General features: G+C 42.1%; 1 protein-coding gene across 5 annotated transcripts in view; it reads left to right on the top strand.

The window, feature by feature from the left end:
* The window catches only part of syt16 (synaptotagmin XVI), a 59012-nt gene that overhangs the window by 29026 nt on the left and 15011 nt on the right, over positions 1 to 14975 (top strand). For 2 of the 5 annotated variants that reach the window (XM_060924578.1, XM_060924576.1), the window contains exon 1: positions 12056 to 13587. In XM_060924578.1, the coding sequence (XP_060780561.1) occupies positions 13251 to 13587 (337 nt within the window). In that variant the 5' untranslated portion in view covers positions 12056 to 13250. Of the gene's footprint in view, positions 1 to 3321; positions 3406 to 10333; positions 10511 to 12055; positions 13588 to 14975 lie in introns of those variants that run through there. The other 3 variants (XM_060924579.1, XM_060924577.1, XM_060924580.1) reach the window with 3 other exon arrangements.

Genomic DNA, 14975 nt, shown 5'->3' with positions numbered 1-14975 from the left:
TTCAACTGAATTGTATAGGTTATAGGTCACATTTAAAGGTGGGAAAAGTTTTGAAATTATTGATCGTGGTCTCATTTGTTTACATCAGAAAAACCGATCATTTTAACAGGGTGTGTACACTTTTTATATCCACTGTAGATACCGCCTTAGGTAGAGACAGATCAAAACCTCTCTCTTGTGCACCCGCACACACAATGTTAATGGTACAGAAATGTCATTTATGACACTAAATGAGATAATCACTCGCCTAATGGAGTTAAATTTGATGAAAATGTCATGATAGCAATGTGACATTCCAATATCCATACGTGATTCCATAACATATTCATAATGTTTTGTGTATATTTATTTAATAATTAACTCAATACAGGGGCGGATCCAGGAAAATGGGAAGGGTGGGGCGTCAACCCAGTATGGCCAGGGGTCCCTGGAAGCTCTGCAGTTTTTAAATGCCCGAAGATGCATTGTGAGCTGTCAGAAACATGTTGTAAATGAAATCTTTTAAAGAAAATTGCCGTATCAAAAATGTTTTTAAAGTAGGCACTTTCAAAACCATTTTATTAGTCACTGAAAGTGATATTGTCAGAGTTGCAGGTATACTGTATGTATAGAACATACAACTGATATATGGTCATATTTATGAAAGTTGCATTGTCCTATAATGCATTCCCACATGACACACTACAGTGTAGTACACTGACCACAAAACACCTTATATTTTTTTCCGTTTCCGGTCGAGGGTACGTTGTGCGCGTTCTGGCTGCCGCTTCTCACCAGAACTTTTTTTATTTTATTTTCTTGCTTTTTCTATTTTCATTTTTTTTTTTTTTCTGTGTGTTTGTGTAGTTTGATGTTTGTTTGAAGGTTTTGTCCGCTGGTTGTGGTGTAGCTCCGGACCTAGTTTTGGGCGTCGGTTCCCTCCAGGCCTTGGTTCACTGTGGGTGATGCCTGTGCTCCCAGCTATGGACTGCAGTGAGCTTGTTGCTCATTTTACATCGTGGTTGTCCAGCGCTCTGTGCTTTAATGCTTGGCGTGATGTTCTGAGCGATGTTGCTCGGTGGTGTCGCGGCGGCTGTGCAGGCGGTTTGGACATACCAGCGCTCTGCATGGCGGTGCTTCTGTGCTCGCTTTGTGGATCCATGGCGTGATGTTCGAGCGATGTTGCTGACGGCATCACGGCGGCAGTGCTGGAGATGTGGGACTCGTTTTTGTGGGACTGTGGCTGCTACACCATGGGAATTACATCCTGACTCTACTTGGTAGACTCTTTACTTTTTATTTATTTATTTATTATTATTTTTTCCCTTGTCTATATTGTAAAGCATCCTTGGGTTTCTTGAAAGGCGCTATATAAATTTTATTATTATTATTATTATTATTATTATTATATCAATAAATTATTACTATTTTAGCAACTGCAATCTGAGCTCCTGCTCAGGACATTGAATGTACAGATAAGACAGTGAATATACCCAGGTATACTGAGGGAATGTCAGGGGCCACTTAAGACAGAGCTTAATACTGAAATAACTATAAACAAAGACTGCAAGAGTTGCATGTCTATAATACAAAGTCAGTAACTGCAATCTGAGCTCCTGAGTCTAATAGACTGAGAGAACGATACAATGATTGTGCGAGCTGCATGTGAACAAGTCCGATAATGAGTCTTAGTTCCCAAGACTCAGGGGATTTCAAGCAGATTTTCTTCAGAGCCGTTGCAAAAATCAACCTCTCTCACAGACCTATCCAACCGCTGTAGTAAAAATCAAAGTGAGACTCACCCCCAAAACGGCACGTGTCCCATGTACATACACAGGGTTTAGTGAGTACAGGGATACCCTATTAATGAATATGAGCAGTAGCCGGACAGTCGACGTGTGTGTGCGTGTATAAGCAGTAAGCCTGCTGCAGCATCTTATCATTTTGGCTTGTGAAAATGCGTGTTAACGATGCCATAAACATAAAAGGATGGCGCACACCCTTTACATGTAGGTTACAGTGCCATCTGGGAATACAGTATGTTATTATGTCGATACACAAAGTTCCCACGCCCTGTTAAAATCCAACAGGACTCACCCAGCTTGCTTTTCACTGCATTTGTGTGATGAGCAAAAAAAACTCAGCTAGGACGTACTATTAAATATAGATTTATACCATAAACTCTTCAGCTCAATCCCACAGAACGATTTATTTTGTTTATTTTTTAAAACCTTATTAATTAAATAAAAAACAGCAGACATATCTCAGTATCTGCAATACTAAAACTGTTTTTTTTTTTTTTTGGATGGAGGGCGCCGGGTACACCCCCCCCCCCCCCCCCCCCCCCCACTTAAAGCCATGCCAGTTTGGCTACGATGTTGTTCGGGAAAACCACGTTAACTTGACGATGGATCTTATGAGGTAATTAAAGGCACTTTTGGCCTTAAGAGTCTTTCAGGGAACCCACCCTAAACGCTTGTTCCAAATTTTAGACTTGGATCTCTTTTGAACAGAGGAGTTTTGCATGAGGTGGAGGAACGGAGTTGCTGATTTCAGGCTGTCCTGCAACTCTTTTCAAGTTCTCTCTTCCCTTCTTTATCATGAGCCTGACAGAGCGCTGTAACATCTTGTACAAGGAGGTTTAGTTTGTGGTTCCATGAATGTTCCGTATCCATCTTATCAAACAAGTTGTACCAACAGGGAAGACTTGGTCTTTGTTACGGCTCTGTAGCTTCGTCCATTTGATTCTCGTTGAATAATATCATCCCTGAGAACTTTAAAAAGCTCCTTGACCTTTAACATGATTGCTACATGTTGTGTGAAATCTTCTCAACCAGTGACGGTGTCTGGGATTCTTCCAAGAGCACTTCGCGAGGTCAAGTCTGATTGGAGGTCATGGTCTTCCATGAGGCAGTGTTTTGGTGAGTGGGAGCGAGTCAGTCAATCAAAGGTGAACTGATATACTGGGTCACATTGTGTACAGTCCAGTCGAGTGAACTGGTGTATCGTAGACATTGAGGAGTGGGATTGGGTTTGGGATGGAGCGGTCTGCACTCGTGTGTTTGGGTTTGGGAGCTGAGGCTGAAGAATGAGGAAGGGTGCAGCTGCTAATCAGGTTCAAACAGGATGTGAGTTCAGTAAAAGGGAGAGGGAGAGAGAGCGATGGATAAAGCGTCTTACTTAAAAAACCCAAATGAGGAAGTTGCCAGTTGTGTTAGAAAGTGGGCTGACTCTTGAAAAATAGTTTGAAGAACAGCTTTAAATAGCTGATGGAGAAGAAGTGAACTTCCAGAGACGTTGGCGAAGCAGGACAAAAGGACGGATCAGACTCGTTGTGTGAGGGTTGTTTCTTGGTTATGGATCGAAGAAAAGGAGAATGTTTACTCAGTCAGCCGGATGCCGTGACTCCCAGTTCGAGCACCACACGTAAGCCAAGATTCTTGAATCGGTGCATTCCAAATTAGAGACAAAAATTGGTGATCATTTTGCTCAGTGTGTGTGATTAGTTCTGGTGATTAGTTTTGTTTTGCAGCTTTTTGTATAATGGAGTAAGAGTTATGTAATAACGTGCGTACGTACTACAAAGAGCAGACATTAATCAATTTCTGTTGCCATTTTTAGTCTGAAATATTGCAAAGGTAAAACATAGCACTTTCATGACCTCGTGGCTTTGAACTAATTTTATTCGTAAAGCATTGATACAAGAAGTGTGGTGGTCATGAAAATCCTGTTAGTTAGGGGGAAAAAAGTTTCCCTCCTGAGTTTGTGTAAATTCATGCATAAGGAAATTCATTAAGGTGAGTCTTGAATGATTGAGTGGCTTCAGATCATGGAATTGGTGTAATTTTACATCCGGATTATGCTGTGAAGCAGGGTGTCAAACGCCTCCAAATATGACCTGTTGGTGGCGCTAATGACTTCATACTTGGTGAAAAGAATCATAGGACTGTTCCCAATCAGTGTGCCAAATTTTGAAACTTTTTACCATATGGTTCTAGGTTCTCGGGTTGTAAACAACCTCACCAGAAGAAGATGAATAAGAAAAGCTAGAAACTCAGTGGATGTCTATGCAGCTTCTCTGCTTGGCCAGGAATAAATCTACTGAAAATCAAAAAAAAAAAAAATCATAATAATGTCCATTCAAGTCTTTCGATGTAAACATTTCCAGCTTGAAGGAAAAAAAAACTCTTCTAAACAATTCCACTTCCGCTCTTTTCCATTTGTTAAAGGATCGGATAAAATGTATTATTTTTTCTCCCTTTGATATCCGATCCATCGATCAGCCCAATACTGATCCTGGGTACCACACATCTCCATCTCTATAAAATATACTTCAATATTTTTGCCTTTGAAGACATTTTTTTAAATCCAAAGTATAACCTATATGAGACTTCTTTGACTCTTACATCATATTAGTCGATGGGTCAGGGAATGTTTACCTAAAGAGGCTTTCTGTGCTGATAAATATTTTAAAACATGTCTAGTCATTGATTTTTGTATCTGTCAGTGATATTAATATCACTGAGCTAAGGACAGAACAGTAGATGGAGCTGCTTCTTTAATTTGTACTCACTGGGGGAAAGTGCTCGAAGACTTTCTGCACTGACGTCTGAAATACTTTACTCGATCATTCTGAGATGAACAGAAAATTTCTGTGCTGCTCTGTACGCGGTCCTGACACGCTCCTGTTCTGTTCATTCCCGTAACCGCATTGCGGTCGTAGGGAGGCATGGGAGATGCTGACATAGTCACTCATCTCTTTTCTCTGGGCTTGGATTGCTTGGTGGCGCCCATCTCCTCTCCAAGCATACTCACACCTACGGTCAATTTAGAGTCACCAGTTAACCTAACCTGCATGTCTTTGGACTGTGGGGGAAACCGGAGCACCCGGAGGAAACCCACGCGGACACGGGGAGAACATGCAAACTCCACACAGAAAGGCCCTCGTCGGCCGCTGGGCTCGAACCCAGAACCTTCTTGCTGTGAGGTGACAGTGCTAACCACTACACCACCGTGCCGTCCACACGTTCCTGTAGAAACGGGAAAATATTTATTGAGGAAACACAATAATAATAATAATAATAATATGTTCAATTTATATAGCGCCTTTCTCAAAACCCAAGGTCGCTTGACAATAATAGGCAGGAAAAAAACAAAAACGCAAGGCTGTTTGGGATCGTGATCATGCACACTTCTAAATTTCACTCTGTTCCTGAGAAGGCAGCGTTTTTGTGCTTCAGAGAGAAATGTTGAGAGGGTCAGGATTTTTCTGGGAACGTAATCCTAAACGCATAAAATACAATCGGATAATACAGTAGTGGAAGAAGTGGTATGAATTTGTGGTGAATTTGTCAGTCATGATATATTTACTACCATTGAACTGTCAGCTATGAGACGTTATTTCGTCATACCTCCAGCTCAGAATTGTTCTGTCACATTTTGGTTTAGATTTTTTTATCCCCCGCTGGCCGAAAGGTCGTGGCGATTTCCATCCATCCGTCTGTCCGTCCCGGGAAGGGTGCTCACCTTCTGAAATCAACTCCTCTCACAATTTTTGAAGGAATTTCATGAAACTTGGCAGGATTCTTTATTAGATGTCAGTAGTACGCATATTGTTATTTTGTTAAATTCGGTCAAATTTTACCAGAGTTCAGCCCTTAATTTAACAAAATTATACTTTGACAATTTCATGAAGGTGCGCTCGTCTTCTGACATCAACTACTCTCACAATTTGTGGAGGAATTTCACCAAACTTGGCAGAAGGCTTTGTTATATGACACTTTATACGCAGATTGAAATTTCATTTAATTTGGGCAAATTTTACCAGTTACAGCGCCCTCCACAATTATTGGCACCCCTCGTTAAGATGTGTTAAAAGCCTTAAAATAAATTCAATTTTTATTGCAGAAGCATAATCTCACACTGGAAATTGTAGAAAAATGTAACCTTTAACTCAAGTGAATTTAAAAAAAATTTAAAAATCCCGGACTAAGAAATAATTATTTTTCATAAAATCACCGGTTCCACAATTATTGACACCCATAACAATTCCTAGAAAATAAATGTAATTGAATCATTTCTGTCATTTCTACTGTAGTTTATAAAGTTGATCAGAGTATCTAGGAACCTTTAATTAGTAATTCATCACATCCTGTTTCCCTGGGGTATAAATATGATGCGACACAGAGGCCTATTTCTCTTATCCACTCTTCAACATGGGAAAGACAAGAGAACAAACCATTCATTCAAGTACGGCAGATGCGCGTCGACCTTCATAAGTCAGGCAACGGCTACAAGAAAATAGCCACTCACCTACACCTGCCCGTATCTACAGTCAGAGGAATCATCAAGAAGTTTAAAACAACTGGAACAGTGGCAAACAAGCCTGGACGAGGATGCAAGTTTATCTTGCCACCACGCACAGTGAGGAGGATGGGAAGAGAAGTAAAAAGTTCTCCAAAGCTCACTGTTAGAGAATTGCATCAAAGAGTAGCATCTTGGGGTCACAAAGTCTCCATAACAACCATCAGGCGCTATCTACATGCCAACAAGCTGTTTGGGAGGCATGCACAGAAAAAGCCTTTTCTCACTTACAAGCATAAACATCTGGAGTTCGCTAAGCGGTACTGGGACTTCAACTGGGACCGTGTGCTTTGGTCAGATGAGACCAAGATAGAGCTTTTTGGCAACAAACACTAAGTGGGTCTGGCGTAACACAAAAGATGAGTATGCGGAAAAGCACCTCATGCCCACTGTGAAGTATGGGGGAGGATCGGTGATGCTGTGGGCCTGTTTCTCTTCCAAAGGCCCCGGGAACCTTGTTAGGGTGCATGGCATCATGAACTCTTTGAAATACCAGGACATTTTAAATCAAAACCTGGTGGCCTCTGCCTGAAAGCTGAAGACGGGCCGTCACTGGGTCTTTCAGCAAGATAATGACCCTAAACATGTGGCCAAATCTACACAAAAATGCTTCACCAGACACAAAATCAAGCTCCTCCCATGGCCATCTCAGTCCCCAGACTTCAACCCAATTGAAAACCTGTGGGGTGAGCTGAAGAGGAGAGTGCATAGGAGAGGACCCAGGACTCTGGATGATTTAGAGAGATTGTGCAAAGAGGAATGGTCGAAGATCCCTTTCTCTGTATTCTCCCATCTTGTGAAAAGTTTTAGGAGAATATTAAGTGCTGTCTTGTTGGCAAAAGGGGGCTGTACAAAGTATTAACATCAGGGGTGCCAATAATTGTGACACACATGATTTCATGTAAAAGAATTATTTCTTAATGTGAGATTTTTTTCCCACTGAATAAATGCATTTGAATTAAAGGTTGGATTTTTCTCTTTTTTTGCATTGTTGTCCTATATTATTTAAAAAAAAATGAATTTATTATTAGGGAGGCACGGTGGTGTAGTGGTTAGTGCTGTCGCCTCACAGCAAGAAGGTCCGGGTTCGAGCCCCGTGGCCGGCGAGGGCCTTTCTGTGTGGAGTTTGCATGTTCTCCCCGTGTCCGTGTGGGTTTCCTCCGGGTGCTCCGGTTTCCCCCACAGTCCAAAGACATGCAGGTTAGGTTAACTGGTGACTCTAAATTGACCGTAGGTGTGAATGTGGGTGTGAATGGTTGTCTGTGTCTATGTGTCAGCCCTGTGATGACTTGGCGACTTGTCCAGGGTGTACCCCGCCTTTCGCCCGTAGTCAGCTGGGATAGGCTCCAGCTTGCCTGCGACCCTGTAGAACAGGATAAAGCGTCTAGAGATGATGAGATGAGATGAATTTATTATTAGAAGCCTAAGAACATATCTTAACGAGGGGTGCCAATAATTGTGGAGGGCACTCCATGCCCTTGATTATTAACAAACTTGTACTTTGGCAATTTCATCAAGGTGTGCTTGCTTTCTGAAATCAAATTCCCTCACAATTTTTATCCCCCGCTGGCCGAAAGGCCCGAAGGGGGATTATGTCGTGGCGATTTCCGTCCATATCCCGAACGAGTCAATAGCCAGTGTCAACAATCATATGCAAACTTCGGCTAAGCTGGCTGGGACATGTCGTCAGACTTCTGCCAGAAAGACTTGCCACCAAGTTCCCCAATGGAACCCCCATGGGCAGCGGCGGAAGGGACGTCCAAAGATGACCTGGTGTCAGACGGTTGAGATGGACCTCCAGTCAGTCGGCAAGGGATGGAGAGATGCGTTGCAGCTAGCCGCAGACAGAAACAGCTGGACAACCTTGGCTGCCTCATGCGTCCTAAGACACGGGAGCCCCTAAGTCTAAGTAAGTAAGTAAGATGTCTGTCCATCCATCCATCTGTCCATCCATCCCAGGAAGGGTACTCACCTTCTGAAATCGGCTCCTCTCACAATTTTTGGAAGAATTTTACGAAACTTGACAGGATTCTTTGTTATATGTCGGTAATACACAGATTGCAGTTGCGTTCAATTTAGTCACATTTTACCAGAGTTATGGCCTAGTTGCCAGAGGGGTATATTGTGCTCTCAGAGCACTCTTGTTTTTTTTTTTAAACATTCAAACTATAGGTTTAGTCGGAAGCAAAAACATCCAGATGCATAGAAAAGGCGGTGTTGTATTTTGTTTTATTTCTGTAAATTTTTAACAGAGGCAAGTCTTCAGAAGCAATAATGATTATCCAGACCAACATCTCATCCCTGCCTGATTTTATTTCATCTTTACTTTTTTTTTTTTTTGTTCCCTTTTTTCTTCCAGTGGCCAATAGGAAGCAGGAATGGTCCTGAAGACCAACATCTAGTCACTTAGGAACTACTCTGCCATGGCAACATGAGACCTTTCATAAATATTCGACGTGTGTGTGTGTGTGTGTGTGTGTGTGTGTGTGTGTGTGTGTGTGTGAGGACATGTTGCGTTTTAAATGGTGATAACAGCTCTTATACAAATGCCTTGGCTGTTTCCAAGGAAACAGGCTACTTTGTGTGGTTTGCGGAGGTGTGTGTGGGTGTGTATACATCTACATTTTGTGTAGTTAGAGGACAGCTTTGAGAATTGTTGGACTGGTGAGGAATTAACGTATAGCAGAATAAGTAAGACATCAACAAAGAAGATGCCAACAACAACCACACACACATTCTCTCTCTCTCTCTCTCTCTCTCTCTCTCTCTCTCACACACACACAGACACACACACACACACATTTCAACCCCTTGGACCACCTTCAGGCTTACATTTTGTGTTTTCTGCCTATTTATCCAGCAGCGCTCTTGAATTCTGGATTCTGATTGGTCAGAAGGTGTTGATTCATTTTCCTGAACAGCAGCCCTGACAGTCGTGCAGCTGCAAATCACAGGTTTATATTAATGCCCCCGTTTGAATACGTTACCGTAAAGCTGTATGTTTACGTTTTTGGAAGGCCTTCGGAAATTTTCTCAACATCATGATGAGCAGCTTGAATAAAGCAAGTGCCTTCTGTATTAATTAAAAAATAGTGATGGAAATGTATTTTCGTCTGAGCAGGCAGAAATTAGCAGCGTAGTTCTTCTGCCTCACTGTCAGGAACTGATTGCGGAAAACTTGTGATTTTCTCCTTGGCTGAAAAACTGAAGCCCGAGGTGAGAAAAGAGATATATGTGGGATGTTAGTCTTTGGCTCGACCTTATTATCTCCTCCTACTCGCACTAACACACACCTACACACTCTGTAAATCAGTGCACAGCTGAGATGCAACACGCACGCACGCACATCGATCGGTTTTCAACGATTTGCAAGCAGTAGCGACAACACACTCACACTTGTACAGAGTGTGTCCTTGAAAGGAGCTGTGTGTCAAGTGTTGAGTAAGGATGTTGGTTTAAATTCACTTCTGTGGGTGTTTGGATAAGGATGTATTAACCTGTAGCTCATTCAGTATCTTACACACACACACCAGAAATGTGAATTTTTATCCATGTTCTGTTACATGCAAAAAATGATGGTTAATTTTAACTCTGTTTCTAATTTAAACAATGATTTTTTTTTCATCCATTTATTGTTACATTTCAATGACATGCCCTGTCCACCATCCAAGTCCATGTGCACATACAAGATGTCCATGAACATTCATTATGAAGGCCTGACTGAAACTGGTGCCTACTAGATTTTGTTATTAATCTAACTCAAGTCAGTGTAGGTTCACGTTCATTTTCTGCCTCGGCATAAGTTGTTGTTTTTTTTTGGTTCACATGAAGGTTGATGTTTTCTATGTGAACACACACATGTTTGGGTTGTGACCAAATGTGCATTGCAGAAGAAAAGGAGATGACTCGAGGGCTCAGTGTTGGGATGCTTGGTTCCCCTGTGTACGCGTGACTTGCTTCTGACACTCTGCGCATCCTCTTTCCCTTGCAGTCACGCCCGAGGCCATTGGCTTCTTGTCTGCAGTGGGCGTCTTCGTCGTGTTGCTTACCATCCTCTTCCTCTTCATCAACAAGAAGCTGTGTTTCGCCCGTGTAGGGGGCCTGCCGTGCTTCGAGCTTCGTGGCCATCGCAAACGGAAGGAGCGTTCTGGGATCCACCAGGGTCTGGGTGAGTATGCAGTCACAAAACACAGGAGATCGCGAGTTTAAATCCGTCTGAAGCTTTCTTATTGTGGAAGGCACACTTCCTGTATTCCATGTTGACCAGAGCTAGTCAAGGGTGTGGTCAGGTCTTGTATAGGGAAGAGGGTAGTTAGCATCTCCTCCTAGAATAAGGGGTATCAGAAGAAGCCTTTATTTGTTACATATCTTTTCTTTGTATATCCCTGCATTATATTACATTACAGGCATTTAATAGATGCTCTTGTCCAGAGCGACGTACAATGAGCGCACACACACACACACACACACACACACACACACACACACACACACACACACACACAGGACTTGGGGAGCAGCTGGGGATAGATGCCTTGCTCAAGGGTACTTCAACCATGGATTTTTCTGCTAGGGTGGCACAGTGATGTCGTGGTTAGCACTGCTGCCTCACAGCTAGAAGGTTCTGGGTTCGAGCCCAGTGGCTGACATGGGCCTTTCTGTGTGGAGTTTGTATGTTCTCCCTGTGTCTGCATGGGTGTGCTCTGGTTTCCCCCAAAGACATGCAGGTTAGATTAACTGATGGCTCTAAATTGACCGTAGGTGTGAGTGTGAATGGTTGTTTGTCTCTATGATGATCTGGTGACTTATCCAGGGTGTACCCCACCTCTCGTCCATAGTCAGCTGGGATAGGCTCCAGCTTGCCCGTGACCCTGCACAGGATAAGTGGTTACGGATAATGGATGGATGGATTTTCCTGCTGGTCCAGGGAATCAAACCAGCTACCCTTTGGGCCCAAGGCTGTGTCTCTAACCTTTAGGTCATGGCTGCCCCATGCCCCTGCTGGGAAGCCAGGTCATATCATCTCATGCTTGACCCTGTGCTCTGACCCCAGCTTCCAAACAAGCTGGGACATTGGGTTGAGCCTTGCTCAAAGGTCCAACATTGGCAGCTTGGCAGTGCTGGGGATTGAACCCCTACCCTTCTGATCAGTAACCCAGAGCCTGAATTGTTGAGCCTGAACCACTCAACAGTGCCCTGAACCACTACCCTGAACCACTACCCTTTGTATCATACATGTCTTGTATATTTTCCTTTAGGTTTGTCCTTTCATTGGTATTCTTCCTAATTACTTACCAGTCCTTTGGGTGCTATCAAAAAAGTAAAATGGGCTACATTTACCTTTGTTTACCCTGGGCATGTCCTGAACCTTTCAATCAAACATTGTGATCTTTTGAATCACCTGTCCTGCGGCTCAGTGCATGAATCCAAATTTATTTCCTGCTCTGAACTCTTACACATAAAAAGTTGGGCAGTTCCAGCTTGAATGCTATCTCACTCTCATACGCACACATTGTGGAAACCTGAAACTCTGTCGATGGTTGTGTAGTACACCCCACACACGCACACTACTTAAACCATGTGTAAAGTGCTGTGGTATTTCTTGTTTGAGCACCTCCCTTTGCAAACACCATCCCCTGAGTCAGTGTGTGCATTAGCTTCGTGTGGTCCTTGAATGTACCTGTTGCTTTCATTGGGAATATACGGACACAACTTTGCTCATCCTGTTGACGACATCATTAGCCTCAAGGAACCTTTGGTTTGGTTTGGTTGAGGTTAAACATGGCTGTAGTGTTACTGGAAATTTGGACAATGGCTTACTATCATGTGTGCAATAGATCATTCTGAAGATCTTTGGACCAAGGTTCTGACAGGATATTGGAATTGTAAAGCTACGACAGCATCATTTATCTTGTCATCAACTTTCCAAGAACCTTCATAGTGGAAATAGTTTTTATTCGACATCTCTGGAAGGTGGCAAAGTACACGGTGTGCTGGAGATCTTTCAGAAGATCTTTGGATTCAGGTTTCTCCAGGATCTTGGGATGGCAAGGTTCCAACAGTGGCATTCATCTTGCCATCAACTTTTCAGGAACCTTTAGATTGGTATGGTTTTGACATTACTCAAAATGGGTTTCAATAGACATCCTTAGGCATAGTAGAAGGTATGGAGGAGGTCTTTCTGAAGATCTTTGGACTAAGGTTTTCCTGGGATCTTGGGATTCTAAGGCTACAGCACCATCATTCATCTTGTCTATGCTACCAGTATTTTGCAGTCAGATTAGTGTTTGCTTAATGTTTGTTTTCTGAAAGAGCTTTTTGATGGTGAAGGTCTCCAGTAGATCTTTCTAAAGACGAGGTAATCGCCAGCATTTTGTTGCCTACATCATCCAATGGACAACAATCAATCATTGGGATTGGTGGTGGTGTTCATGGAAGTTGTCATAAATAGACAGCTTTGGCAGGCGGCATGGTAGAAGGTTTGTTGTAGATCTTTCTGAAGATCTTTGGATGAAGGTTTCTACATTATATTAATATTACAGTGATACAACAGCACAATTCATTTGTTGTTTACATCATCAGTTTTCCAAGAATCTTCAGATTTGTGTCATTGTCGTACTTCTGGAAATTGTTTTTTAATAGATGCCTTTGAAGGTGGCTGAGTCTGAAGATCTTGAGACTAAGAGTTCTCAAATATCTTGTGAGACTTTGATTAGAACTTTTGGAGGTGTGTGGTTGAGTAGTGGTGTTACTGGATGTTTTTTTTAATAGGAACCATTAGGAGGTCACTAAATGGTGGATCAGGTACATCTCTGGAGAACTGTTATTCCTTCTGGAGATCATTCTGAAGATATCTGGTCAACGATCGATACTGGATCTTGGAATTGCACCTGATTTTTAGATTGTGCATGTTCAGTCACCCAACATCTCCAACAATGGCTGATTCTCCATCAGCGTTCTCGATTTGGATCTCTCAGATCTCAGACACCATAAAAGACTCCTTCCTTGGTCTCGGCCCCAAACTGACCTCTGACCCAAAGTCTGAAGTCACAGAGGTGGATGAGTCTCATGTGGACGAGTCTCATGTGGACGTCTCATCCATGAGTTCTGAGGAGAAGCTTCAGGTCCTGCACACCCAGCTGGCTTCCAGAGGTCTGATCGAGTCATTACCAAATCGTTTGACTCCCATTAATGAGGAAATGGAGAGCTGGAGAAGCAGCATGTCATCACGTCCAACCAGCACTGGTGAGAAATCGGTCAGCTCGATGAGTCTTATAGACGTCTTAATGCAGTTCAGACCTTCTTTAGCAGGTTGTGAATGGCTGGTTTGATGTTGGGATGTTATTTCTAGACATTTCCCAAAGTTTGAATTGACTAAGAACTGGTTTTGTTTCAACATTTACTGAACACAAATGCAATTTTTTAAAAATCAATTTAATTCAATTTATTCCACTGAATGTCCTGTTTGCAGCCTGGTTACTTCATTCTTTTGAAAAGCATCCTGATGCTGAAGATTTAAACATGGAGTATAACACACACGCTCTGAAATCACAGGGTTCATTTTGACTGATAGTAACCAAAGATTTGCCAGTCTTGTTTTAGAAATATAAAGTTATGGAAAAAAGTTGAGTTAGAAATATCAAAATCTAAAGTTATAAATAATTATGTAACAGTGGCGGCTGGTAGTCTTTCAAACAGGGGAGGCTGGTCGGTTATGATATTTCCAGATTTTAAAAGAAAAAACACATCAATTTTGCCCATACTCTTGCCTCTGATCTGGCTGATTGTTGGCAGGGTCACAAACTGTGAAATAACAGGTTCTTTTGGCCCATTAGCCTACTGTCCAATATACATGATGGTGGTGTTGGGGGGGGTATATTTTAACATTTTATATTTTAAAATTGTGGCATGTTGTTTAAAAATTGATCATTATTGAAAGCAGCTCTTTGTCAGGAACCTCAGCAGTAACAGCAGAGTGTTCTGGAATAGGCACAAGCACTGACCTTGGGGAGCCAAACATAGAGCTGGGTGCCACACATTTCATTCAATGACACTTTCCCTATATTTTACTTATTTTGACTGAGAAATGTTTTATTGACAATTTTGATAACCCTTCACTTTTAATCCAGGTCTGTAGTGTGAAATGTTCTCGGCTGTGTTTTTGTTTAAAAATGTTTTCCAAGTTGTAGCTGTGTTTAATTCATATCCAGAAAAATAGATATTCCAATATAATATACTCAGCATAAACATTTTAAATAGATTCTATATTTTTGGTCCATCCATGACATATTACTAAAGTAGCCTATTTACTGTTGTTGATGTGGGTCACTTGCTGTTAGCCAATTCACTTTCTCGTACCAGGAGAGCTGAAAGGAACGAGTATTATTCCCGACCTTTTTCACCAAGTCAATTTGAGGCGTTGGTCTACCCTGCTTTTTAATTTTAATTTTTTCCTCGAAAGGAAGACTGGCAAATGGCTTCACCAAAATTAAATCAGCAATGCTTGGCATCCGTGTGCAGCTTTCTTGCTAGCTCACTAGCCCCCTCAAGTTCAAGTTCAGTCACTCAAATAAACGAAATTTCTGGAACTAAGATAGCAAACTTGACAACACTATATTTACACTTTATTTACA

The sequence above is a fragment of the Neoarius graeffei genome, chromosome 7 (assembly GCF_027579695.1).
Source record: "Neoarius graeffei isolate fNeoGra1 chromosome 7, fNeoGra1.pri, whole genome shotgun sequence".
Classification (NCBI taxonomy): domain Eukaryota; kingdom Metazoa; phylum Chordata; class Actinopteri; order Siluriformes; family Ariidae; genus Neoarius; species Neoarius graeffei.
The sequence above is the reverse complement of the archived record's forward strand: the minus strand, read 5'-3'. Positions and strand labels throughout refer to the sequence as shown.